At 40.1% G+C, this 27,171-nt stretch overlaps 1 protein-coding gene across 4 annotated transcripts in view; it reads right to left on the bottom strand.

Annotated features, from left to right (window-relative positions):
- The window catches only part of cyth1b (cytohesin 1b), a 216,147-nt gene that overhangs the window by 33,173 nt on the left and 155,803 nt on the right, over positions 1 to 27,171 (bottom strand). For all 4 annotated transcript variants that reach the window (XM_048610838.1, XM_048610836.1, XM_048610837.1 and 1 more), the window contains exons 3-5: positions 21,525 to 21,589; positions 7,689 to 7,755; positions 6,016 to 6,134 (exon numbers count right to left, since the gene is read on the bottom strand). In XM_048610838.1, coding sequence (XP_048466795.1) covers positions 6,016 to 6,134; positions 7,689 to 7,755; positions 21,525 to 21,589 — 251 coding nt within the window. The remainder of the gene's footprint in view (positions 1 to 6,015; positions 6,135 to 7,688; positions 7,756 to 21,524; positions 21,590 to 27,171) is intronic.

Here is a 27,171-nt window from a genome sequence, read left to right on the forward strand (position 1 = left end):
GATCCTGAGCTATTTTCTAGATAGCTTACAGCACCCCTTCAAAGCATCGTTAGTTAGGTCACTTAAAAAGCTGATACAAAAGGTGCAATATAGGGTTCACCCATTTGTACCTCAATTTCATTTGGGGATCCTATACAACTTATAGCATTCCATTCTGTATATTACAAGTGAACAATAGGGGGGACACATCAGGTGACCATCACAGGCTCTTAGCCAAGGTAATGACAGCTGGCAAAATAATATGAATGTGTTGGTTCAGTAATTTATCACTGTTATCAGGTGAGTAGGATCCTTAAAATTAAGCTTTCAGAGTCTGTGCTGTTATGAAAGCACATCGCCCTTTGCCCCCAATTCCCCACCTGTTCATTTGTCTGTCCATATGCCTCTTGCATGTTGCTATCGTATCTGTGTTCCAGGTACTTACCACCTCCTGCATAGAAAACTTACCTCACTCATCTCCTTTAAACATTTCCTCTGTCATCTTAAACCATGTATTTGGCATTTCCACTGTGGGAAAAAGACTCTGATGATCCACCCTAGCCACGTCTCTCAAAACTTTACATACTTCTATCAGGTCACCTCTTAGCATCAGACGCTCTTGTGAAAACAACCCAAATTTATCCAACCTCTCCTTATAGTTAATACACTCCAATCCAGGAAACATTTTGGTAAACCTCTTTTGCACACACACTCTAAAGCCTCCACAATCTTTCTACAGTGCGTGCAGTTCTGGTCACCACGATACTCCAAATGTGGCCTTACTAAAGTTTTATACAGCTGCAACTTGACTTGCCAACTTTTATACTCAATATCCCACTGACGAAGGCAAGCATACCGTATGTCTTTTTTATCACCTTATCCACTAATGTTGCCACTTTCAGGAAGTTATGGACATGCACACCAAGGTCCCTCTGTATGTCAACTCTCGTAAGCGTCCTGCCATTTACTGCATACTTTCCTCTTACATTTGACCTCCAAAAATGCATCACCTCACTTGTCTGGATAAATCTGATCTGTTATTTCTCCATCCAGCTTCCCAACTGATCTTTCCTTTGACAACTTTCCTCATTATTCACAACTCTGTCAATTTTCATTTTGTATGAAAACTTACTAAATCAGACAGCCTACATTTTCATCCAAATAATTTATGTTGCAGACAACAGAGGTTCCAGCACTGATGCTTGTGGAACGCCACTGGTTACAGACCGCCAGTCAGAAAAATCCCCTTTCAACTACCCTCTGTCTTCCATGACTATGCCAATTTTGTATCCAATTTACCATCTCACTGTGGATCCCATGTGACTTAATCATCTGAACCAGCCTACATGAGGAATCTTATCAAATGATTTAGTAAAGCCCATGTAGACCACATCTACAGCCCTACTGTCATCAATCATCTTTGTCACTTCCTCAAAATTCTCAATCAAATTTGTGAGGCAAGACCTCCCCCGCACAAAGCCATGCTGACTATCCCTAGTAAGTCTATTCTTTTCGAAATGCAAGTAAATCTTGACCCAAAGAATCTTCAAAAATAATTTTCCTACCACTTCTGTAAGGCTCACCAGCCTATAATTTCCTGCACTGTCCCTGTTGTCTTTATTAAACAAAGGAACATCAGCTACTTTCCAGTCTTCTGGGACTTTGCCTGTGGCTAAAGAGGATGCAAAGTTCTTTGTCAAGGCCCTAGCAGTCTCTTCCCTTGCCTCCCTCAGTATCCTGGGATAGATCCCATCAGGCCCTGGGGACTTTTCTACCTTAATGTTTTTCAAGACAACCAACACCCACACCACCTCCTCCTTAATAATGACACGGTCTACTATATCAACACACCCCTTCCTGATCTTACCGTCATCCATATTCTTCTCCTTGGTGAATACTGATGAGAAGTACTTATTAAGGACCTCACCCACTTTCTCTGGCTCCACGCATAAATTCCCTCCTTTGTCCTACTGTTTCCCTAGCTACCTTATTGCTCTTAATATATGTACAAACCGTCTAGGAATTCTCCTTAAGCCTACTTGCCAAGGACATTTCATGGCCTCTTTCAGTCCTCTTAATTCCTTGCTTCCTTTATATTCCTCAATGACCTTGTGATTCCAGTTTCATAAACCTTATAATATGCTGCCTTTTCCTTTTTGACTAACCTTTCAATACCTCTTCTCATGCAGGGTTTCCAAACCTTGCCATTCTTATTTTTCACTCTCACAGGAACATACTGGTCCTGAACTCTAGTCAACTGGCCTTTAAAAGACTCCCATATGTCAGATGTGGATTCATCCTTAAACAGCCACCCCTAATCTAATTTCTCTAGTTTCTGCCTAATACTGTTGTAATTAGCTTTCCCCAAATTTAGCATTTTCACCCAAGGGCCAGTCTTATCCTTATCCATCCTAAAACTTATGAAATTATGATCACTGTTCCAAAGAGAACTGAAACTTCAATCACCTGGCTAGGCTCCTTCCCTGGTTGCACCAGAACAGTAAAACATGAAGATAGAATACATATGAGGAATTTTGGAGGCAAAAATAAAACCCATCATAATAAATTAGGTGCAGAATAGGAATCTCATGAGACGGTTGAGCAGATGCTTACTTCCGAGCCTCTAAGTTTGAAGAATTTTGGATAAACTAATAGGTTGCTGCTCTAATTGAGACTTTGAGTCATTGAGTCATACAGCACGAAAACAGCAGAAAACGACCAAGTTTTCTAAACTGAACTAGTCCCACTTGCCTTCATTTGGCCCATATTCCTCTAAACCTTTCCTATTTATATGCCTGTTCAAATGCCTTTCAAATATTGTAATTGTACTTGCATCTATCATTTCCTCTGATAGTTCATTCCACGCACGAACCACCCCTGTGTGATAACATTGCCCCTCAGATCACTTTTAAATCTTTCTCCTCTCACCTTAAAAATATGCCCCTTAGTTTTGAACTCCTCCACTCGAGGAAAAAGATCTTTGTTATTCACCTTATCTATGCTTCTCATGATTTCATAAACTTCAATAAGGTCACCCCTCAAGCTCCTACATTCCAGTGAAAAGAGTCCAGTCTATCCATAGAGAGACAGATAAGGATGGTTCTGAAGTTAAAGAGAGCAAGTTAATTAGAAAAGACAGGAAAGAACAAATTAGAGAACAAGGTAACTCTGAAGAATTAAACTGCATTTATTTCAATGCAAGGGGTTTTACTGGTAGGGCAGATGAACTCAGGACATGTATGGGAACAGAGGACTGGGACATCATATCTATTACAGAAACATGGTTGAGGGAGGGACAGTAGTGGCCGCTCAATGTTCTGAGATTGAGATGCTTTGGGAAGGATAGAAAGAGAGGCAAGAGAGGAGGGAGAGTAGAGTATCTGATCAGGGAAAACATTACTGCTGAACTTAGAGAGAATATTTCCGAGGGATCATTCAATGAAGCTATATGGGTGGAACGCAGAAATAAGAAGGGGATGATCACCTTGATGGGATTGTACTATAGGCCCCCCAACAGTCAGCAGGAAACTGAGGAGCAAATATGTAGAGAGATCGCAGGTATCTGTAACAATAATAGGGTTGTAATAGTAGGGGATTTTAACTTACCAAACATGGACTGGGACTGCCATAGTGTTAAGAGTTTGAATGGTGAGGAATTTGTTAAAAGCGTTCAAGAAAATTTTCTTTATCAATATAAATATGCATCTACCAGAGAAGAAGCAAAACATGACCTTCTCTCGGGAAATAAGTAAGGGAAAGTGACTGAAGTGTTAGTAGGGAACACTTTGGGACCAGTGATCATAATTATATTAGTTATAAAATAGTTATGGAAAAGGATAGGCCTTGTATATAAGTTAAAGTTCTTAACTGGAGTAAGGCAAATTTTGACAGTAGGAGACAGGAACTTTCAAAAGTTGTTTAGGGTCGTCTGTTCGCAGATAAAAGGATGACGGGCAAGTGGGAGGCTTTCAAAAGTGAGATAACAAGAGTTCAGAGGCATGATAATTCTGTTAGAGTAAAGGGTAACACTGGTAAGAGTAAGGAATAATGGATGAATAAAGATGTTGAGACTCTGGTCAAAAAAAAAAAATCTGCAAGTTGAAAGACTGGTCACCTACTTTAATTAGAATCTCTTTATTCTAATACTATGTCCTCTGGTCCTAGATTCTCAGCATTTACCCTATAAAGCCCCTTAAGAATCCTACTTATTTCAATGAGATCACTTCTCATTCTTCTAAATGCCAAAGAGTAGAGTCCCAACCTTTTAACATTTGCTCATAAGACACTGCTGACATATCAGGGGTCACCCTGGTGAACCTTCACTGAACTGCTTCTAATGAAATAATATTTTTCCTTAAATAAGGGACCCAAAAACTGCTCAGAGTACTCCAGATGTGATTTCACCAGCACCTTGTACAGTTAAAGTGTGACTTCCCTATTCCTTTACTCCAAACCCCTTGAAATAAGAGTCAACATTCCACTTGTATTCCCAAATTTCTTAACCTGCAGATTTGTGTGTTTCTTGTACAAGTACCTCCAATACCCTTTGTCTTGCAACTTTTCTCCATCTAAGCAACACTGTTTTTTTGCTCTCCCTTCCAAAATGAACTTCACATTATATTCAATTTATGAACTTTTTGTTCATTTATTTAACCTTTTATTAATATCCACTCTAAACGGTTTGCATCCCTCTTGCAGCTTGCCTTTCACCTATTTGTGTCATCTGCAAATTTGGCTACAGTATATTCATTTTCTTCCTCCAGATCTTTAACCTACATTGTAAACAGTTGTGGTCTCAGCACTGATCCCTGAGGAACCCCACTATTTACAGGTCACCAACTTGATAAAGAACCCCTTATGTCCACTTGCTGTTTCCTGCCACTGGCCAATTCGATATCCATGCCAATGTACCACTTCCAACACCATGGGCTCTTTTACTAACGGAGGAGCAATTTCTTCTCACGGAGGGTTGAGTGCTCGAGGAACTGTCCAAGGGGCAGAGTCCTTGGGTATGTTTAAGGTTCAGAAAGATAAATTCTTGATCAATTGGTGAATCAAGGGTTATGGGGGAAGGGCAGGAAAGTGGATGTGAAAAACTTTGAATCAGCTGCGATCCTATTGGAAGAGCAGGTGAATGGCCTACTCCTTTTCCTAATCCGTATGGTCTTACTCTCCTGTCACGTCACACTTCAGGTCTCACAGGAAGAAACAAGTTATATGGGCTCTCTGCTACTGATTTTTCTCTCCCAACGTCACTGCCCCCCTCACACAGATCCGCTTTTCTCTTTATGAAGCTGCTGACCCACTGTCTCATGTTCAAAATGCCCCAACTCCTCTCTTTCCTGCTCTTTATGAATCTGACATACCTGCGTGCTCTCTCACCGTTTCAGAAGTGCAGGCTCCCCTTCTGTCTTGCTCAGCCTGGAAAGGCTTGAGGGACTGAATGATTTGGTCCCAGAGCATCAGGGACCTGGGTTTGATTCCAGACTTGAGTGACTGTCTGTGCGGAGTTTGCACATTCTCGCCATGTCTGCGTGGGTTTCCTCTGGGTGCTCCGGTTTCCTCCCACAGTCCAAAGATGTGCAGGTTAAGTGGATTGGTCATGCTAAATTGCCCCGTGGTGTCCGGGGAAGTGCAAGCTGGGTGGATTAGCCCTGGTTATTTCAAGGCTACAGGAATAATGTGGAGTCTGGGTCTGGGTGGGATGCTCTTCGGAGTGTCATTGTGGACTTGATGAGCCAAATGGTCTCTTTCTGTATTGTAGAGATTCTATGACTCTATGAGATACACCTCTTGCTACTGCACAGTGGCAGGGTTCCACACTGTTGATTTGAGTTAGGACCGGGATCTTTTATGTCGGGATTTTCTGGGCTTATTAGCTTTGAGCTGCCATTTGCTCAAATTTTTACGAAGTGGTGATGAGAGAATACAGCACTGATCAAGCACTGGTGTGAGCCTTATTTTTCTTGATATTCTCCTCTTGTGTGGAGTACCAACTGCTCACTTAATCAAAAAAAAACTAAAAATGAATATTACCTCTCTCCTAGGTAATCCCCAATTGCTGTCTTATTTAGTCCCTCTCCTTTGTACAGAAATTGTGCAATATCTTCTCTGGTGTTCTTTAGAAGTTCATTCTCAATCAGAAACTGAATCCCCTGTAACAAAAAAAAATCATATTTCTAATTCAAATGAATAACTTTAAAACAATAAATTTCAGAGCCTCCATTTTACGTTATTCCACTACTTCAAGTATTATAACAAAAAAGAAGCTTAAGAAGTTAGTAAGATTCCAATTAGAATCTCTAGCATATATAATTACTTCGGATATCGTGACTTTAATATTCTCTACCTGGCCATTCTTGTCCATTTGGAAGTGTTTGAAATTCTGCAGTGCATCTGGTAGATGGTACACACTGCTGCAACTGAGCATCGGAGGTGGAGGGTGTTAATGCTTGCGGATGTGATGTTAATCAAGCAGGCTGGTTTGTCCTGAACAGTTTCAAACTTCTTGAATGTTGTAGCTAAGTAGTCGTAAATGGTGCTTAACGTTGTGCAACCATCAACAAGCATTCCCACTTCTGACCTCATGATAATGGGAAACTCATTGATGAAGCAGCTGAACATGACTAGACATAGGTTACTCCCTTAAGGAACTCCTTTAGTGACATTCTGAAGCTGAAATGACTGACATCCAACAACCACAACCATCTTCCTATGTGCCAGGCATGACTCCAACCTGAGGGAGTTTCCCCCTGATTCCAATTGACTTCAGTTTCACTTGAGCTCCTCAATGCCACACTCGGTTAAATGTGGTCCTGATGCCTGATGCCGGAGTGTGAGCAGTAGTAACACTCACCTCACTTCTGGAATTCAACTCTTATATCCATGTTTAAACCAAAGTTGTATCGAAACCAAGAGCAAACTGACCCTTCTGGGACCCAAATTGGGCATCGGTAGCATGTTGTTACTGAGCAAATTTTTTTTGATAGTACTGTTACTAATGACTTCTATGACTTTACTGATGATCAAGAGTAGACTCATAATGATAATTGGCCATGTTAGTTTTGTCTTTCTGTTATTTCTGTGTTTTCTAGACTGCTGAAAGTTTGGTGCTTTTAAACTTAAAAGAGAATAAAGAACTACATCTTTTTAGATCAAATTACAACACAGGCCAGCTAACACATTTCATTAGAACAGTAAACAACGATTGTTGCTTATTTTTTCCACAATGTAGAAGAAAGGCAAAACATAAAACCATATCCACCTGCTTAATGTCAATCTTTTGCTATTGGTACCAAATCAAATATTAGTGTAAAATTCAGAAGTTTTTGAGATTTCGTTTTGTGATACATGTTAACAAAAATCTTCACGTAAAATTAAAAAGTGCATGTCTTCGTTCAGGCTGTATTACCCATTTTCAAGAAATTAACTTAATGGCTGGACAAATTACACAAGGTTGTTCAGGCTGAATGGCATTGTTTCAATTAGTACTTCCTTATCTTCATGCTTAAATGGAGGCTAAGTGACTTTCCACAGAAGACAGTAACATCAGAAGGCAAGCCAGCACTGGATTGCTTCCCTGTTCTTATTACACAGTTGCTATGAAAACGACTACAGGAAAGTACAAGTATTTGACAAAACCAGAATAGTTTTGAAATGAGAAACAGACTCAAAAAAATTGAGAAAATAGAAATAAATTGATTTCACACCTTTTTAGGGTCCATATTGAACTTCTTCCGGCCCATAGCCACTTGTTTATTCCGTTGCATATTTTTTCTAGAAAATAAAGTAAAATAACATGGTAATTGCAAATGACATTCTCAAAAAACACATCGTTCTTATGAATACCAATTGTACAGAGTTACATCAAATGAATAGCTACGAAGTATAACATAATAATAATTTTTTATTTTGAGCAGCAGCACTCCAAATTTCTGACAAAATTATATGGGGCCTTAATGAGACCACAGTTGGAGTTTTGTGGACAACTGTGGTTTCCTACTTAAAGGTGAAAAGAAGCCTTGGAATGAAGCAACAAAGATTTATTAGACTCTCCCTAGTAAGGGACATTTTTCATATGTGGAGGACTGGATGCACTGAGATTACATCACACTAAATTTAGAAGAATAAAGGATTATCTCATTTTGAAACATCAAATTTTTATATGATTTGATGGAATCGATGCCGGATTTTTCCGTTAGCTGGAAAGATTAGGAGCAAGTTCATCATTCAAAAGGTTGTATGGGTTTCGGAATTCTCTACCTATAGGGGCACAAATGTTCCATCATTGAACACAGTGATCAACAGATTCTTAGATACTAAGGGAATTAAAGGACATGAGGATAATGTGGGAGGTAGAAATAAGGGAGACGATCAACTAAGGCACAGCCTTAGGGCCAAATGGCCAACTCCCAGTGTTAATGCCTATGTTTCTTTAATGTGTTTATTCAGTACTTAAACTATACACCTATCTTTAATGCGCATATCCAAATGTCATAACAATGTGCAGCACAAGGAATATTCAGTACTGTAGTTTACACATAAAGATTGCCCATTACACCATTATAATAATCATCCAACAATTTATATAGCACAATTAATGCAAGGTAGCATCCCATAGCACTTCACAGAAGCATTACAGAACAAAAAATGACACCAACCTAAATATGGAGACATTAAGTTGGATAATCAAGAGCTTGGTCAAAGAGGTACATTTTCAGGAGTATCTTAAGGGAGGAAAGTGAGGTGGAGAGGTACAAAGAGGGATTGTCAGAGATGGGGCCTAGGAGACAATAGGCACAATAACAATGTGTAACCATACAATTATTTTTTGATATTGGAGGCTGCTGTCGAGAATATATCAGGCATTGAGCATGCAAGGTCTGCAGCAGGCCCACAGTGGGGACAGATCAGTCATCAGCTGTGGCAGTGCTTGATGCTCGGCAGAGTATCGTCTGCGGTGGAGTTTGGTGCCCCGAATAGGGCTGCGTCCTTTGTGCAGTATAAGGTTGAGTTTGGTGCAGACTGGCGGCAAGGCTCAGCGAAGTCTGCTTGAAGGACTGAAATGTTGAACTTTTTAAATCTTTATTTTTCTAAATTATTCCTAAGATGGCACCGTAGGTGGTGACTTTGTAAACTTTTCACTGCACTTGTGAGTTCAAGTGACAACAGACGCAAACCTAAACTGGGATTCACAAGGGGCCACAATTAGAGGAAAGCAGATATCTTGGCACAATTTGGGTTGGACAGATGCTGCACTTTGCTGATTGAATAATGAAATGATCAAATCCTGGTATTCTTATTCCAGGGATAACAAACAGAACAATCCCACACTTAGCACGCCTTGGGATTTTTGCAATTAACAGACTCAGAAGAGGCCAGGATTCCACCCGGGACTTTCTAGGTTGTGCAGATGAACATTACACAAGGTATTTATGGTAAAAAATGATTAGTGAAGCCCAATGATTCAGTTTAAAACAATTCTTATTTACATATGAAGACTTCTTAAAAAAAAAAAAATCCACTATGTCTGCCCAAACAAAATGAATTGACATTTATGAAGAAAATTCTGAGTTTTAAGCAAATATTTGTGAATATCCATAATGGATACTGAAGGGTGCAAGAAGTAAAACTGAAGCCTCCACACCAAGCTTTGTTGTTGTTCTGATGAAGTCACTAGACTCGACATGTTAACTCTGCTTTCTCCCCACAGATGGCGCCAGACCGGCTGAGGTTGTTCAGTAATTTTTTTTTGTTTATTGTACAGTACCTCTGTAGTGTATTTTTCTGTACAATAGGCTAGAACAGAATTAGGTTTAAGCAAGAAGCCTCTTCCCTCCATATTGATGGCATTCTCTAACAAAGCTACTACCTTAACTATATATAGGCTTCATCTACATACCTTATCAATGCTATGTTGTTTTACTGCTGCATAAACTTAAATAAATTGTTACACTATTCTCCAGTAGTGCTCTACTTTGATTCTAACATGCTTTGGGGGATTTTATTACATTAAACAATATGTATCTATAAGAAATCTATAACATATATGAAATGTTTCAAAACATTTCATAGGAGCATTGCCAAAAAGAAAATGGCTCTCAGCCACATAAGGAGATAATAGTTCAGATGACCTAAAGTTTGGTCAAAGAGCTGAGTTTTAAGGTGTGTCTTAAAGGATAATAGATAGGATGATTCAGGGAATATATTCAGAGCTGAAGGCCTAGATGACTGTAAGGATTGGCTGATGGTTTGAGTATTCTCTCAACAGAGTATTTTCACCTGATGTTGCAATGGTTATGTTATCTTCTGGAACATAAGAAACTGGGTGTGGCTATTGTGGTATTGAAGAATCAATAAGACTTTTATTACCTCTAACTATTATATATAAACATTACATTCCTCAGGTACATACATGTCTGAGCTAATGTTAAGCATTTTCTTCTTTATTCATTCATGGGATGAGTGTGTCGCTGGATAGGCAGCATTTATTGCCCATCCCTAATTGCCCAAAGAGTCAAACACATTGATGTGGGTCTGGAGTCACAGGTAGGCCAGACCAGGTAAGGATGACAGTTTCCTTCCCTAAAAGATATTGGTGAGCCAGATGGGTTTTTACGACAATCGACAATAGATTCATGTTCATCATTAGGCTCTTAATTCCAGATTTTTTGAATTCAACTTCCACCATATGCCATGGCAGTATTCGAACCCAGGTCCCCAGAATATTGCTTGGGTCTCTGGATTAACAGTAGTTAATACCACTAGGCCATCGCTTCCCCTAATACATCATAATAGACCGTCATGCTCCAGGTAATCTAAGGGGTAGGATAGTGTAGGAAATTGTTACACACTCAAGTAACAAGCTTTGATGCAATGATGATGTCATGAGTATGTCTCTTAAAGGTATACTGAGCATACTTAGCATGAGACACGACACTACAGCTACTAATGCTGGAGCAATGGAAGTCATGGGTTTGCAAGAAGCCAGTGAACTAAGCGTACTAAGTCTAAGACCTGACTGTAAATGCTGAGTAACATTTCTATTCTTGTGGATATCTTTTCCTGGTAAAGTTATAGGAAGAGTCATCTTTCAAACTGAATTTTAAGGTTCAAGATATTGCATGTTGTTTACAGCAAATTTATTACAGATGGTACGAATCTAGCTTAATTTATCAACCTTTTCCATATTCTTGGGTCAACTCTTATTCAAACACAGTAAGATATAGCCTAGAAGCATGAAATTCCTGGCAATCAGCATATTAACCAGATTTTACATCTGTGAAAACCTGGAGACAGTTTGAATAGAACAATATTAAATTTATCACAAAGATTGATATCCCATTATTCTAAGCTACAATTCTCTTACTACAGGTAAAAATGTTTTTCGTATTTACAAAAAAACTTAAGTATTTTTCCACTAGTTCAATGTTCCATGTAGAGATCATATCACACTACAGAAAAATACTTACATTTGAAGAGTAATCTCTGATGAAAGCTCTTGTTATAAGATTGCCACAATATTGACCTGTCTTTGAATTCCAATCTTTAAACAATTGATACAAAGTTACAATACACTCAAGTTCAAAACCAATTCCTAACATCCACAAATAGGTTGGTAAATGTCTGGGAAATAGGAAGCTGCACATATAGCTGCAGGCTAATCATTAATGAGTACATGAACTTCCCACATGATCTCTGGAAAAAAAACTTAATGAAAATTTTGATTGTGAATAATATCAAAGCAGATTGTTTAGAGATTCAAATCAGTGAAAGCTTTCATGAATATATTCCAAAAAGCCACATGCGAATTTTGAAACTGCTAATCTTGTAACAACAGGAGTTGCACTATTCCTATGTAACAAAGGAACTTTTATTTCAATGCAGATGTTGCTCCCTGCACACAAGTCACCTTAGGAAACACAGCAAATGGAAATATGAGAGATATATCATACGTTAAAATATATTTCAAAAAATGACTCATCCTAGAAACATAATTCTCTCACGCACTGGAAGTTGTCAGCGAATTGAAATCAAATCTTTCTTTTTAACAAAAAAACTCTGCTTCTAGAGAACAAAAGAAGTTTTTAAAAATACTGAATAATAACTTAATAATTTAACGCTGCATGGTGATACAGAGTACAATGTTTTGGTGGAAGGAGGATATAAATCCACCAAATGTAAATAAAGCTGGTACTTGCCACTTATTTGTACATGCCTCATGGCAGGGGAATGCGTGGGGTAGGGATACAATCATAAAATCTCTTCCTGCACAAAATACATCAAGGAGAAATTGTTCCATTCTTCAAATGCATACCTCAGCCATTACATTGGCTGTTGAGAGCATAAAGTTTTGACAAATAAGTGGGACAGAAAACAAGTTTAAAATGAAGCATAATTATAATTGCTGCAATGGGAGGAAAATTGTCCTGTTGCCATTTCACAGTCTCCGTTTCAGATTATAGCACACAGAATAGTTGGTAGGAGGCAACCATCAGCCCCTAAAGGTGCCCGCTAAATGCCAATTTTCAGCCAATTTGATTCACTAGCTTGGATATCAAGAAATGGCTGAAAGCACTGGATAATGTAAAGGCTATGGCCCTGACAATATTCCACCAATAACATTGAAGACTTTTGCTTCAGTGCAGCTACAACATAGCCATTTACCCAACAATGTGTTAAATTACCTGGGTATGGCCTGTGCACCAGAGGATAAATCCAACCGAGCCAATTCCCACCCCATCAGTTTATTCTCAATCATCAGGAAAGTGATGGAGTTGGCAATTCTATTATCAAGCAGCATTTGCAAAGGAATAACCTTCCCACTGACAGTTTTTAGTTTGTGTTCAATCAAGGTCACTCAGACTCTGAACTCATTACAGCTTCAGTCCAACATGGCCAAAGGAAGTGAACTCCAGAGGTGAAGTGAGAATGACTGCTCTGGACATTAAAGCATTTCCCAGAGTGTGACATCAAGGAACCCTAGCAAAACTGGAGTCAATAAGAATTACACAAATTTCACGACTGGTTGGAGTCATATCTAGCACAAAAGAAAATAATTTTGATCATTTGAAGTCAATCACTTAATGCCGAGGACATAATAGCTGGAGTATCTCAGGTATTTTCTAATCAAACTATTCAGAGGTGTTATTGCAGATCTCTGGAGCAGATGGGACTTGAACCCAGTCCTCCTGGCTCGGAGGTGGGGACACTACCATTACATTTCAAGAGCCCTCTACCTTAGGGTACTGTCCCAGGCCCAATCACCTTCAGCTGTTTCATCAATGACTTTTCTTCCTTCATCAGCTCGGGTGTGGGGGCATTTGCTGGTGATTGAACAATGTTCAGCATAATGTGCAAGTCCTCAGATACCAAAGCAGTTCATATTGAAGTGCAATGGACAATATTCAGGCATAGGTTGATGAGTAGATGTGTAGAACACTCATGCCATGCACGTGCCAGGCAATGACTACCTCCAATGAGAAAATCCAATCATCTTCCTTTGATATTCAATGACATTACCATCACTGAATCTCCCACTATCAACATCCTGAGGGTTACCAGTGACCATACACTGAACTTGACCAGGCATGACTATGTGTGATGTAATACTCTCCACGTGGATAAGTGCAGCTCCAGCAATAACCAAGCGACTAAGCAGTCCACTTAATTGGCCCTGTTGCAAGCTTTTGTTAGATTTCCACAATATTTGACCTGTCTCCAAATTTCAATCTTTAGACAATTGATATAAAGTTACAATACAGCGAAGCTCAAATCATCAAAAGCAATTCCTAACATCCACAATAGATTTGTAAATATCATGAAATAGTGAGTGAGGCAGAGGGTGACATGCCATTGTCTCCCACTGCATTTTATCAGCAAAAAGGAAGTTGAAAAATGGTCCAGCATTTAGTGGCTAACTGAGTCATTTAAGTGGCCAACTAAGTACCTCTTTCAGTCATTGTTTGCATTGTACCAGCGGTGTGTGGGCCCTATTCCAAACCCTTTTTGACTCCCTATGGGCCTGGAGGGATCTCCAGACAAGGGCTGCCATATGTCAATGCCCCCTTTCACCAACATCCCCCCTCCCCACCACTCCACTGGAAATTACTTGACTGATCCTGTTACCCCAAGCCCACTCACTGGTAAGAAGAATAGATTTCTTCCACCATCTGCTCTCAGCTGGTACAGTTTCACAAGAGACCACTGCACTTATCGGTGCCCCAAAGATTAATTCTGCTGGCTTTCCAATGGCTGGGAGCTCTTTTTTTCTTTATTCTTTATTCATTAACAGGATGAGGGTGTCGCTGGCTAGGCCAGCATTTATTGCCCATCCCTAATTGCCCAGAGGGCAGTTGAGAGTCAACCACATTGCTGGTGTGCTCCAATTTGTGAAAGGTGTGTGTGAGCCCCAGTGGCAACTGATCAATTGATGAACAACAGTGAATGCAGCCAGGGGTTCAACAAACAAACAAAGTGGGTTTGCTCAATTTTTCTGGCCCAGTTTTGGGCTTTCACTTGAGGCACAAAACTCCACGCACTTTGTACATTACATGCAATATCCGGTGATAGTGTAGAATAAATAGCAGCAAACCTTAACCTTTAGAAACCTAGGTCATTATGTGCATAAATCTTTGAAGATAAAATGGCAAGGCAGGTTGAAAAAATGGTTTGCAAGGCAATTAGATTCCTGGGTTTTAGAAATAGAGGCTTAGAGTACAAAAGCAACGAAGTTACTCCTTATAAAACAGCTCATCTTGAATACTGGTTCTAATTCTAAGCACTGTACTTTACAATAGACATGAAGGCATTGTGAGTTGTTGAAAAACATGACAAAAACAGCTCCAGGGACAAAGGACTTCAGGTACTTAGATTGGAGAAAATTGGTTGCTCTCTACATTGAAGCCAAGATATCCTCAAAGAAGCCAAGGCTGAGAAGAAGTCTGACAGATGTAATAAAAATCATGAAGGATATGTACAGATCTGACAGGGAGCAACTGCTCTCATTGACAAAAGGACAATAGAGTGCACTGATTTAAGTGAGTGGCACGAGGGTAATAACATCATCCATCATTCCACACAGCATAAGCACTTACTGATCACTTTCCTCACAACCTGTACTGACCTGATGGCACTTTATGCCAATAAACAAGTCATCCTCTTAGCTGCCCTCCTTTAGGTTTGTTCTACCATGACTGTCTCTGGCTACGTGTCCTGATCCAACACACAGCCCATGTGATTTCACCAAAGGCTGAACATGGTCCTCAACGAGCTGTTTAGATAACTTTAAGCCACATATCAGTGGTATTCACCCACCTTCATTAAATCACCAGCAAAGGGAAATTGGCAAATTGACAGTGTGGGTAGGTCCCAAGGGAATCTAAATATCCTATCAGTTAACTCCGTTTCTCTTCCACTGATGTTGCCTGACCTGCTGAATATTTGCCGAATTTTCAGCTTTAATGCATTGTTAAATGCATCCCAAAATTGATTTTCAGTAATTATCAATATCACCAGTTGCTTACAGTCCAAATGAAATTAGAGACAGCACTGAGGGAGTCCCAGTCAATACTGGGGAAGTTAAAATCATCCACTACAATTGTCCTGATATTTTTGTGATCTGCTTACATATCTGTTCCTCTAATTCCCGTGGTTATTGGGAGGCCTATAGTATAATCTCATTACAGAGATCGCACCGTTCTTATTCCTAAATTCTACCCATATTGCCTCACTGGATGAGCCCTCCAAGATGTCCTTCTTAGTACAGCTGTGACATTCCCCTTAATCAGTAGTACAACTCCTTCACCCCTTTTCCATCCCTCTCTATTGCCCCGAAACATCAAAACCCTGGAACGTTGAGCTGCCAGTCCTGCCCTTCTCTCAACCAAGTTTCTGTAATAGCTACATCGTAGTCAGAAGTTACATAAGACCAGATTATAGTCCAACAGGTTCATTTAAAATCATAAGCAGCAGCAATCTGAAAGCTTGTGATTTTAAATAAAGCTTTTGGACTATAACCTGATGTTGTGTGACTGTTGACTCTGTTCACCTCAGTCCAACACCGGCATCTCCACATCATGTACAACATCGTAGTTCCATGTCCCAAGCCAGGCTCTAAACTCAACTTACTTAACTGTTTCCTATTAGGCTTAGTTGACTTAACCCCTACCTTCTCCTCAATCATCCCATGTGATTACAATCTGCTCTGGTTCCCATCCCCCTACCACATTAGATGAAACCCTCCTGAATGGCACTAGCAAACCACCCTGCAAGGATATTGATGCCCCTGCAGTTCAGAGACAACCTGTCCCTCCAGCCCTGGAAGAAATCCCAATCATCCATATATCTGAAGCCCTCCCTCTTACACCAGCCATTTAGCCATGTATTCAACTGTATTATCTTCCTATTTCTGGCCTCACCAGCATGTGGTACAGGAAGTAATTCAAAGATCACATTCCTAGCGGTCTTGTTTACAACTTTCTAGCTAACTTCCTAAATTCACTTTGAAAGGTCTCATCTCTCTTTCTACCCAATATGACCATGTCCTCTGACTGCTCACTGTCGCGTTTAAGAATACTGTGCGCCCACTCAGAGACATCATTGACCCTGGCATCAGGGAGGCATCACACCATCCTGGAATCTCACTTGCATCCACAGAAACATCTAAATGCGCCCTGACTTTAGAGTCCCCTCTCAATACCACTCGCCTACACTTTGACCCTCCCTACTGTACAGCAGTGTCAGTCATGGTGCCATTGACTTGGCTGCTGCTGCTATTCCTTGAGAGGCCATTCCCCCCAACAATATCCAAAATATCATGTCTATTTGAGAGCCAGAGGGGACTCCTGTACTGCCTGCCTGCCCCTCTTGGCATTCACCCATCTATCTGACTGAACCTTTGGTGCGATCACATCCCTCAAGATTGTTTCTATAAGACTTTCTGCCTCCTGTATGCTCCTCGATGAGTCCAAATGCCACTCCAATTGATCCATACAGTCTGAGAGGAACTGCAGGTAGACACACTTCCTGCAAACATATTTCTTAGGCACATTTGACTGCTCCCTGATCTCCCAAATCTCACAGGAGGAGCATACCACTCCATTATCATTACTACTCCTCTACTAACTTCTGGATTAAAAGCAAATGAAAAACCTGACCTTAATGCTGTTCACCTCATTCATTAAAGCAAAATGCATAATTCAAAGCACAAGGTTGAGGAAGTATTAATATTATTTTGGGATAACGATTTAAAGGAACACAAACAGATTATTTCAAAACTACACTGAAAATTTAAACATTCATCATGTTACAAATTCAAAATCTGACTAATGGATGCAGGGGTACTGGATGCTAGGATACAAGGAATACATTAAACTTATTGAGGGTATTAATGAAAATTGTAACATTTGTAAAATGTCCAGAAGAACTACAATTAGTCAGAAATTTTAATGAAGCTGTAGCAATGGACCTTAAGATATAGGATCAAAAAAAACACATTTTTCTTTTTCATTTTGTGGACACTGCAACTAGATTTAGTCTCTCTGTGGTAATTTATAATTGAGACAAAAAAGTAACTACAACCAAGACAATAGAAAGATGGGTAGGAAGAGGGTTGGGAACATTAACTAAGTTCCCAAAGCACAATCAGGAAGAATTTGCCAATGAGGAATTTAGAAGTATGTTGACAATCTGAGTATTGGAGTTCTACAAACAGTGGCAGAAATTCCTTTTAATAATAGGAATTGAGGGAGAAATCACACTGTGATTGATAAAATGTTCTAAAAACTTCCAGTTGATCAACCAAATTGCAAATTGACAAATGCTTTAATGTGACTAGGACAAGACATGAAAAAATGTGCTTCAGGGCAGATGGGACCACTGCCACTATCAATTAGTTTCTGACAGAAGCCCAAATTACCCTCTATAACATGAGATCAACTTTGGAAGGGATTACAATTAGTTCAATTTTTGCAGAATGTATAAATGCCACGAATACAGGCAGAAAAGCATTTATTCAGGCAGACAGTTCAGAAAAGATCAGGAGAGCTTTATGTTATCATAACATACTGTCAGAGAAGCATTTTAATCCTGGAGATATGGCATTGTTCAAGAGGGAAGGGCAAAAAGATTCGAGCTGTCTAGAAAAGGTTATTATTTTGGCACTGAGTCTTGGAACATAGTATCCAAACTGTTAGAATGCACTTACCGGCACTTATCAGAGAAAGTAACTATACATAAGATGTTAGAAAGATGGATAGGAGTAAGGTTGGGAGCATTGGCTAAGTTTCTGGTGGGCAATTGAGAATAATTTGCCTGTGAGGAATTTAAAATTATGTACAAGAATCTAAATATTGGAGATATACACATAGTGGCAGAAATTCCTTTTAATAATGGGATTTGAGGGAGAATATTTATGATTGAAAGGAAGTGAAAATGTGAAAAACTAAGAAATGTAGTGTAAGACAGTGAGTCTAATGCTGATCTTAAAGAAAAGATCAAGAATTTCTGAAAGGAAGTCGGGTGACAGGAGGGGCAGGTCAAGTAGTGGTACTCCAGACAGTGACAAGGCATTGTTAAACAAGAATAAGAACAGGTGAAGAGCACCACAAGAGGCAGGAGATAGCTGGTAAGTTGGTAGAGAGCTTGATAGTTGGAAATAGCTTGGTGTATACACAGAAGTACCAAATAAAGGACGACCAGTGTTGTTCAATTGGTGGATATAGCTGGAGAAATTACTTCCTAAAGGTTCATATAAAGCTAAGGTCAGACCTGCAACTTAAAGATTTAAGAAACAACTGGGTGACCACAATGTGTTAATAGACTCCACAACAGTTGGAAAAGCAAGTTGAAGATTTTCTGTGCACTTTCAGATTTACATTACCATGAAAACATTACTAATGACGTCAAAGCAGCATTTTTGCAAGACCAATAATTTCAAGAGGAAGCATTTTTAAAGCCTTCAGTAGAAGCTTGAGACATAGAAGGGAAATTATGGACATTGAACAGTACATTTATTGTTAAATGATGCACTTGGAGTGTAGTATTTTTCTGTCAGATCTGTCCTACTAAAAACTGGTTGTATTCAACTAGAAGCAAATCCAGCAAGGTTTTATTTTAACTATGAAGTAAAACTAGAATGAATTTGCTTTATGCAAGTAGATCATTTACTGAGGAGAGGGTCTGAGGCATTTGAAAAACTAGTAATAGATAAAACTATAAAGGAATTCAAAGTTGGAAAGCTTTTAGACGCACAGGATTGGATATTGGAAATTGGTTGAGTGGCAGGTGACAGAAAGTAGGGATAATGGGTAGGTATTCAAATTAGCAGTACATTACTAGTGGTGTCCCGCGGGATTTGTGTTATTATTTATAAGCAACTTGAATAATGGCACAGAAAGTCATATACCCACCAGTGCTGATGACACAAAGTTAGGCCGGATGACAGCATAAATTTACAAAGGAATATTGATAGATTACATGAATGGGCAAAACAGTGGCAGAGAGATTTCAAAGTAAGCAGAAGTATGAGGTACATTCAGGGATATAGGCCAAAGCCTGGTACACAGAGTTAGGCCACAGATCAGCCATGATCTCACTGAATGGTGGAACAGGTTCAGAGGATGAATGACCTACTCCAGTTCCTATGTTCACATATTAAACAGGCTAAGTTGGGAATTACCCTGACACTTTTGGACGGAGAAAGGATAGTTCAGGGTAATTTATGGATGATATGAAGTTAAATGCAATAGGGCAACTAGGGATGGGCAAGAAATGCTAGCCAGCCAGCGACACCCATAGCCCACAAAATGAATTTTAAAAAAGTCCAAAGAAACTTGGAGTTCAGGTGCATATGTCATTAGAATGTAATGAACAGGTACAGAAAATAATGAAGAAGGCTGATTGCTAGAGGACTGCATTATAAGGACGCAGAAGTTATGCTGCAGTTATACGAAACCCTGGTTGGACCCCACTTTGAGTACTGTGAGCAAGTCTGGACACCACAGCTTAGAAAAGATATACTGACCTTGGAGGGAACATAACATAGGTTCACAAGAATGATACCTGGACTTTAGGAGTTAGGTTATGAAGAAAGATTATACAAATTAGGCCTGTTTTCTCTGGATTTTAGAAAATCAAAAAGTGATCAGCTTGAAGTCTTTAAGACATCAACAGGGAAAGACAGGGTAGATAAATATAAACCATTTCCATTGGTTGGAGATTCTAGAACTGGGAAAAATAGTCTAAAAATTAGATTTGATCATTCAGGACAGATGCTCGTAAGCACTTCTAAACACAAAGGGTGCTAGATGTTTGGAACTCTCTTCCACAAATGGCAGTGGATGTAGGAGCATTTGTTAATTTTAAATTTGAGAGAGATAAATTTTTGTTAAGCAAATGTATTCAGGGATATAGGCCAAAGGCTGGTATATGGAGTTAGGCCACAGATCAGCCATGATCTCACTGAATTTTGGAACAGGTTCAGAGGATGAATGACCTACTCCAGTTCCTATGTTCCCATATTAAACAGGCTAAGTTGGGAATTACCCTGAAACAACAGTCTTACCTGGAGAATGTTCATAAGAGCCCAATGAGACAAGCTAGATCCACACAAAAATAAGTCTGTACAACCAAGGATGAAACAGATCAGTTGAGAAATTTGTTTGGACAAGTAAACTGGTTATGCATGCGCCAGAGAGGGGCTGCATATGCTGGGATGATGTAGCAGAATCTGAGAAAATAAAGAAGCTCTTCCAAAGTTTATGGATCTTTCTATGTGTTTTCCAATAGACCCAAATCACTTTCAGCCCTGTAACTCTCATTGGTCTAGAGTGCACAATTGGCTGCACCCTAACAGCTATCTCTAGACAACAGAAGAACAGGAGAGGTCAGGAAATCTTTTTTTAAGAGCTGCTCCCATTTTGCTATCATGACTTAAATCGATTAACAAAAGAAATTAACACCAGAATAAAGCATTTGTTCCATGATACTTGCCCATGCCATAATGATTACAGCATTGTGACCTAACATTTGCTTATGCACAACTCATTTATATGGGTAAGCTTTCCTTAATGCTACACTTTCCACAATGTTTTGACTGTAGGTAGATGCAGTTTCAAAGAAATTGCAGGTCCGTGTAACATTTGAAAATTTTTTTTTTTTATTGATTTGTCACATGTACTGAAATATAGTGAAAAGCTTTGTTTACGAGCGGTACAGGCAGATCACAGCAAGCAAAGGTCAAAAAGACTTAGGGGCATACAGGTTACATTGCAGGTTACATTACTGGAGGCTAGAGTCTATTCAACAGTCTGATAACAGCCAGAAAGAAGCTGTTTCTGAACCTGCTTGTGCGTGTGTTCAGGATTATAAATTATAAATGTAACTAATTGGCTGTTGTAAACTGTACCTTCCAAATCCAGCACACCACCATCCCTCGTCCCCAAGTCTATTTAAGACACTACTGAACAACGTTACATGGAGATTATACCTTTACAAAGCGTAAGAGGGTAACATGCATGAAATAAAAGATAGAAATGAGTCCTTACCGCTCTTCAGTGGAACCCAGGTTTTCAATCTCATTCGTAACCTCTGCTATCTCATCTTTCAACCTCTGAAAAAGATCAATAAGTTACATCATCACAACATATGAAATGAAATTATACTCTGACAAGTCTTCTATAAACAAAATATGGCAACTGAGGCAAAAGTTTCTCTGTTCATTGTCTGTATCAAAGTCATAAACGCATTTAGAATTTTATAATGAATGAATCTTCACTGATGTGTGGCCGCCAGTGACTACTGTAAAAGAAGCTATAATGACATTTAAGAGTTTAATCACATCACTACAGTGCTGCTACCTATGGCTTAAATTTCAATATAATCTAATGCATTACCCAGTTTTTGCTTTGCACCGATATTTGATAATATTATAAGGCATCATAAAAATGGTCTGTGAATATTTAGTCTGAGGTAGGTAATCCGGTTATTCCTCACATGTGCAGCAATATTACTCTTCCATTAAGATAAGGCCTCAAGACTTAGGAGCAGAAGTAAGCCATTCAGAATCTAGAGTCTGCCTCACTATTCAATCAGATCACAGCAGTTCGGAAAACTCTCAACTCCACTTCTCTGAGATAGCAAGAACTGTAGATGCTGGAATCAGAGATAACAAAGTGTGAAGCTGAAGGAACACAGCAGGCCAGGCAGCATCAGAGGAGCAGGAAAGTTGATGTTCTGGGTCGGGGCCCTTCTCAGAAATGGAGAGGGGGAAGGGAGCTCAGAAATAAATAGAAGGTGGGGGGTTTGGGCTGGGGAAGGTAGGTGGGACAGTGATGGGTGAGTGCAGGTCGGGAGTGGTGGGGATTCGTCAGGGAGGTGGCAGGAGCGGATAGGTGAGAGAGAAGATGGACAGGTTGTGTCAGGTCAAGGAGGCAGGGACAGGAGGGATGGTTGGACATGGGAGGCTGGGGATGGGGAGATTTTAAAGCTGGTGAATTCCATGTTTAGGCCATCGGGCTGTAGGCTCCTGAGCGGAATATGAGGTGCTGCTCCTCCAGTTCTCGGGTGATATCATTGTGACACTGGAGGAGGCCCAGGATGGACATGTCACCCAGGGAATGGGAGGGGGAGTTAAAATGGTTCGTGACCAGAAGGTGTTGTCTTGTGCAGAGTGCAGGTGCTATACAAAGCGGTCTCCGAGCCTCCACTTGGTCTCACCGATATAGAGGAGGCACATCGGGAGCAGCGGATGCAGTAGACAGTTGGAGACCGTTTTGTACAGTATCTGCATTCTGTACGCAACAAATGACAACACCTTCCGGTTGCGAACCATTTTAACTCCCCCTCCCACTCTCTGCGTGACATGTCCATCCTGGGCCTCCTCCAGCGTCACAACACCACCCGCAAACTGAAGAAGCAGCACCTCATATTCCGCCTCGGGAGCCTACACATGGCCTAAAGATGGGATGAGGCCAGGGGTGGGGAGATTTTAAAGCTGGTGAATTCTATGTCCAATGCTCCATCTCATCCCCACCTTCTTGACTTGACACAACCTGTCCATCTTCTCTCTCTCACCTATCCGCCCCTCCCACCTCACTGACCAATCCACACCTCTCCCTACCTGCACTCACCAATCACCATCCCACCTACTGTCTCCAGCCCCACCCCTCCTCTCTATTTATTTTGGAGCTCCCTTCCCCCTCCTCATTTCTGAAGAAGGGTCCCAATCCGAAACATCAACTTTCCTGTTCCTCTGATGCTGCCCAGCCTGCAGTGTTCATCCAGTTCCACACTGTGTTAACTCCACTTCTCTGCCTTTTCCCATGACTCTCAACTGATTAAAGGTTTATCCATCTCAACCTTGAATATAAAATCATAAAGCATAGGAGCATTAGAAGACTATTCACTTTCTAAGGACTGGAAAATCATGTGGCAACGCATTGCAATACAAAGCAAGAGTTCTCTGATTGATTCCCTTGGCCTTACTGGGCAGGATGAAGTATATCCTGAATTCACAGGTATGCAAGATCTGTTTGGTGATTGACTAAGTTACTGAACTTAAGAAAATATTGCGTGTAAAACCTAAGCTAAAGGACAGACTCTCTAGTTGATTCACTGAACTATATACCATCAAACTTTGTCAACCAAAATGAAAACATTCATTCGAACACGGAGTGTTGCGATTTCAAAAAAGACAAATCTACCAAACTTGCATGACGAACTTTAATGAAACTGTAAAAGCAAAGCTTAAACAAATGTACGCAAACACAAATCAGAATACAAAGTCATTCAGGCACGGATGTACATTTTAATGGGGGTGTACAAGCTAACCGACTTTCCATGATTTCTGAGGCAACGTGGTACTCTGACAATTCTCTCAAAGCGATGAGCAATCTTGGCAATTTATTTGTAATTCACTTTCTTGGTATATTTCTAGAATCTCATCAAATTCACAACGAAATCCAGCTTTAAACATACATTCCTGCTTAATAAAGAACAACTTTGGTTCTGATGATAAAAAAGAAATTGTGATTTTTGTTCTCTTATACATGACTTTTGCCAAGAGTTAGCTTTGCACTCTGAAAGATATTAGTCCAGGTCCCTGTAGTTTAATTGAGATTGTTACAATTTAATTTCAGTGGTTAACACTGCTGCCTCACAGCGCCAGGGACTGGGGCTCAATTCCAGCCTCGGGCGACTGTCTGCGTGGTGTTTGCACATTCTCCCGTCTGCGTGGGTTTCCTCCAGGTGCTCCGGTTTCCTCCCACAGTCCAAAGATGTGCGGGTTAGGTGGATTGGCCATGCAAAATTGCCCATAGTGTCCAGGGTAGGGGGTGGGTCTAGGTGGGATGTTCTTCGGAGAATTGGTGTGGAATGGCCTGCTTCCACGCTTTAGGGATTCTATGATCATTTCAGGTGACCTAATAACACGGAGACATTCTCTTCAGTTTCAACTCCCTGGTATGTCCATTCACTTACATTTGATACTTCCACGTTCATTCTCAGAATTGTTGACTTTGCCCAGAATTGTTAGTTTCTTCTGGGTTTATTGTATGTCCACTTCTTGTACAACTTTCTGTTTCAGAGACTTTCCCTGTTTACTTGGTATAGTCTGTTTTGCAGACTCTTCTAAAATGTCCCACGCTTCCAAAGTTGTGCTCCCTACGTTGGCAATCACCCCACTTGTGCGGTTTATGCATGCGACATTCGAGATACTTCAAGATGGTGCTTTTCTTAGTTTTTAAACTTTGCTTTTGGGCTGTGGGCATCACTGGCTAGACCAGCATTTAATATTCATCCCTAACCACCTGGCAAAGGATGTGGTTTGCTGCCCTCTAAACAACAGAAGTCTTGGCTGTAGGTACACCAGAGTCCTCTCAATATGAGATTTCCAGGATTTTGAACTGACATCAGTGAAGAAGCAAAAATATAGATCCAAGTCAGGATGATTTCTGGTTAAAAGGGGAACTTGTTCCCAGGCATCTGCTGCCCTTGTCCTTCCAAGTGGAAGAAATCATAAGTTTGGAAGCTTGTGGCATGAGAATATTGGCAAGTTACTGCAGTCCATCTTCTGGATGGTACACACTGCTTGCCAGTATGTGTTGATGGTAAAGGGATTGAATGTTGAAGCTGGTGGGTGTGATTCCAATCTCGCAGACTGCTTTGTCCTGAATAGTGTCAAGCCTCTTGAGTTTTGTTGGAGCTGCACTCAACCAGAAAGGTGGAAAATATTCCATCAAACGCCTGACCTTTGCCTTGTAGATGGTGGACAGTAAGAGGCAAATTACTTACCACAGAATCCCTCGCTTTTGAACAGTTCTTGTAGTCATAGTTTATATCTGACAGCCCCAATTCAGTTCCGGTTAATGGAAATTCCCCAGGATGTTAATAGTAGGGTTTTCAGTGATAATAATGCCATTGAAAGTCAGGGGATGATGGTTTGATTATCTCTTGTTTAAGATGGGCATTGCTTATCACTTATGTAGTATAATTGTTCCTTGCAACATATCAGCCCGAGCGTGGATATTCTCCAGCACTTGCTCATTTATACATGAAGCGTTTCAATATCTGAGGTGTCACAAATGGTATTGAACATTGTGTAAAAAGCAGCAAACATCCCCATTTCTGACTCCATGATGGAGGAACGGTCATTGATGAAGCAGCAGAAGATGGTTGGGCCTAGACATACGTCTGAGGAACTCCCTTGCTCAGATGATTGACCTCCAACAAAAAGTCTACCTGACTTTCTCCTCCCTGACATGTCATGGTGTCTGTGGCTCAGTCTCCAGATCAATGGAATGGAGCATGTGTACTACAGGCGTGCTTGTCCACATCCTGTAATCACAACACATCACATGCACTACCATCCTTATTTTGTCTTATTAAGTAATTAGTGTATTATTTAGTTACTGAACTGAATACTACTTTTCACTACCAGGTATTGCATTAATTTAACCCTTAATGGTCCAATAAGCCCTGACAATTAGAATTAGAATACATAACTGAGTCACCAGTAATTTATTTTCATTCTGTTACTACCTATAATTAAAAGATAGCTACTAAAGGTTTATTTTTGAAAAATATTTTTCTAAGTTCCAACACTGTGCACACAATCCTTGATAGTTGTTACTTGCCAATCTTGTGATGGTACATTTTAAAATTCTTTTCTCAAACTCTGCGTGTGCTAATTGGAAGATGCAGTTTCTCCACAGGTCCACCTCTCTCTTAGGTAAGTGGTTAGGTCCCAAAGCATGACACTTTATGAATCCACTTCTGAGTGAAAGTTCCAAAGCTTCTTCCAATTCCTGAAGTGGTTTCTAAATGACTTTGCAACCAAAGTAGTACTTTCAAAACATGGGAAAGTAGGGAATAGCAGTGGGAGAATAGCAGTGGGTAATTTGTTTCTCAAACAGCAATGAATTAGTGACCAAATAGTATGCCTGAGTAACATCAGCAGAGGGATAGTTGCTAGCATATCAGTAAAACTTCCCTCTTTTCTCTGAATAATCGCATGGGATCTTTCACACTTACGTGAGAGATTGATGTGATCCTTTCATCTGAAAGACTGGACTTCCAATAGTGTAGTACTACACTAACACAGTGTTTTCCAAACAATGTTTTCCAAAAATTGCCGGAACGCCTCAGTAAAATTGTGAGAGTTGGTCTGGGGGTGGGCTGTGAGAGCAGGAGTCTGTTAAGGGATAATAGTTGCAATAAATTGGTTGAAACTCCACAGCAACCATTGCTGTTTCCAAGTTTGAGACCCCAAAATTTCAGCTCACAATGGGTCCTGACCTTCACTTTGAGAACCCTTGCTTAAGGTATCTGTGAGGGATTTTGGTCATGTACGTAGAATGTGACACAATCACATGGCATTCCAACTCAGAGGCACATATGCTACCACTGAGATAAGACTGGTACCTAATAATACAAAAGAAGTCACAGCCAATGAAAGAAACAACCTACTTTCACATTCAACACAACTTCCAATGAGTAGGTGCTGTGTTTAGCCAAAGGCTGATCACTGGATTTGCATGCTTATTTGTACTTACTAAAATGCAACTCTCTGGTAACATTTAAAAAAATAGCCTTAATCAGCTGATTCAAAAACAAAGGAGATATTCCAAGAGAATTCCAATTGGTTGGTGTGTCCACTTTGTGATTTCACTAAGCAAATGCATTTTTTGACAGAAT

The sequence above is a fragment of the Rhincodon typus genome, chromosome 23 (genome assembly GCF_021869965.1).
Source record: "Rhincodon typus isolate 14 chromosome 23, sRhiTyp1.1, whole genome shotgun sequence".
Lineage (NCBI taxonomy): Eukaryota > Metazoa > Chordata > Chondrichthyes > Orectolobiformes > Rhincodontidae > Rhincodon > Rhincodon typus.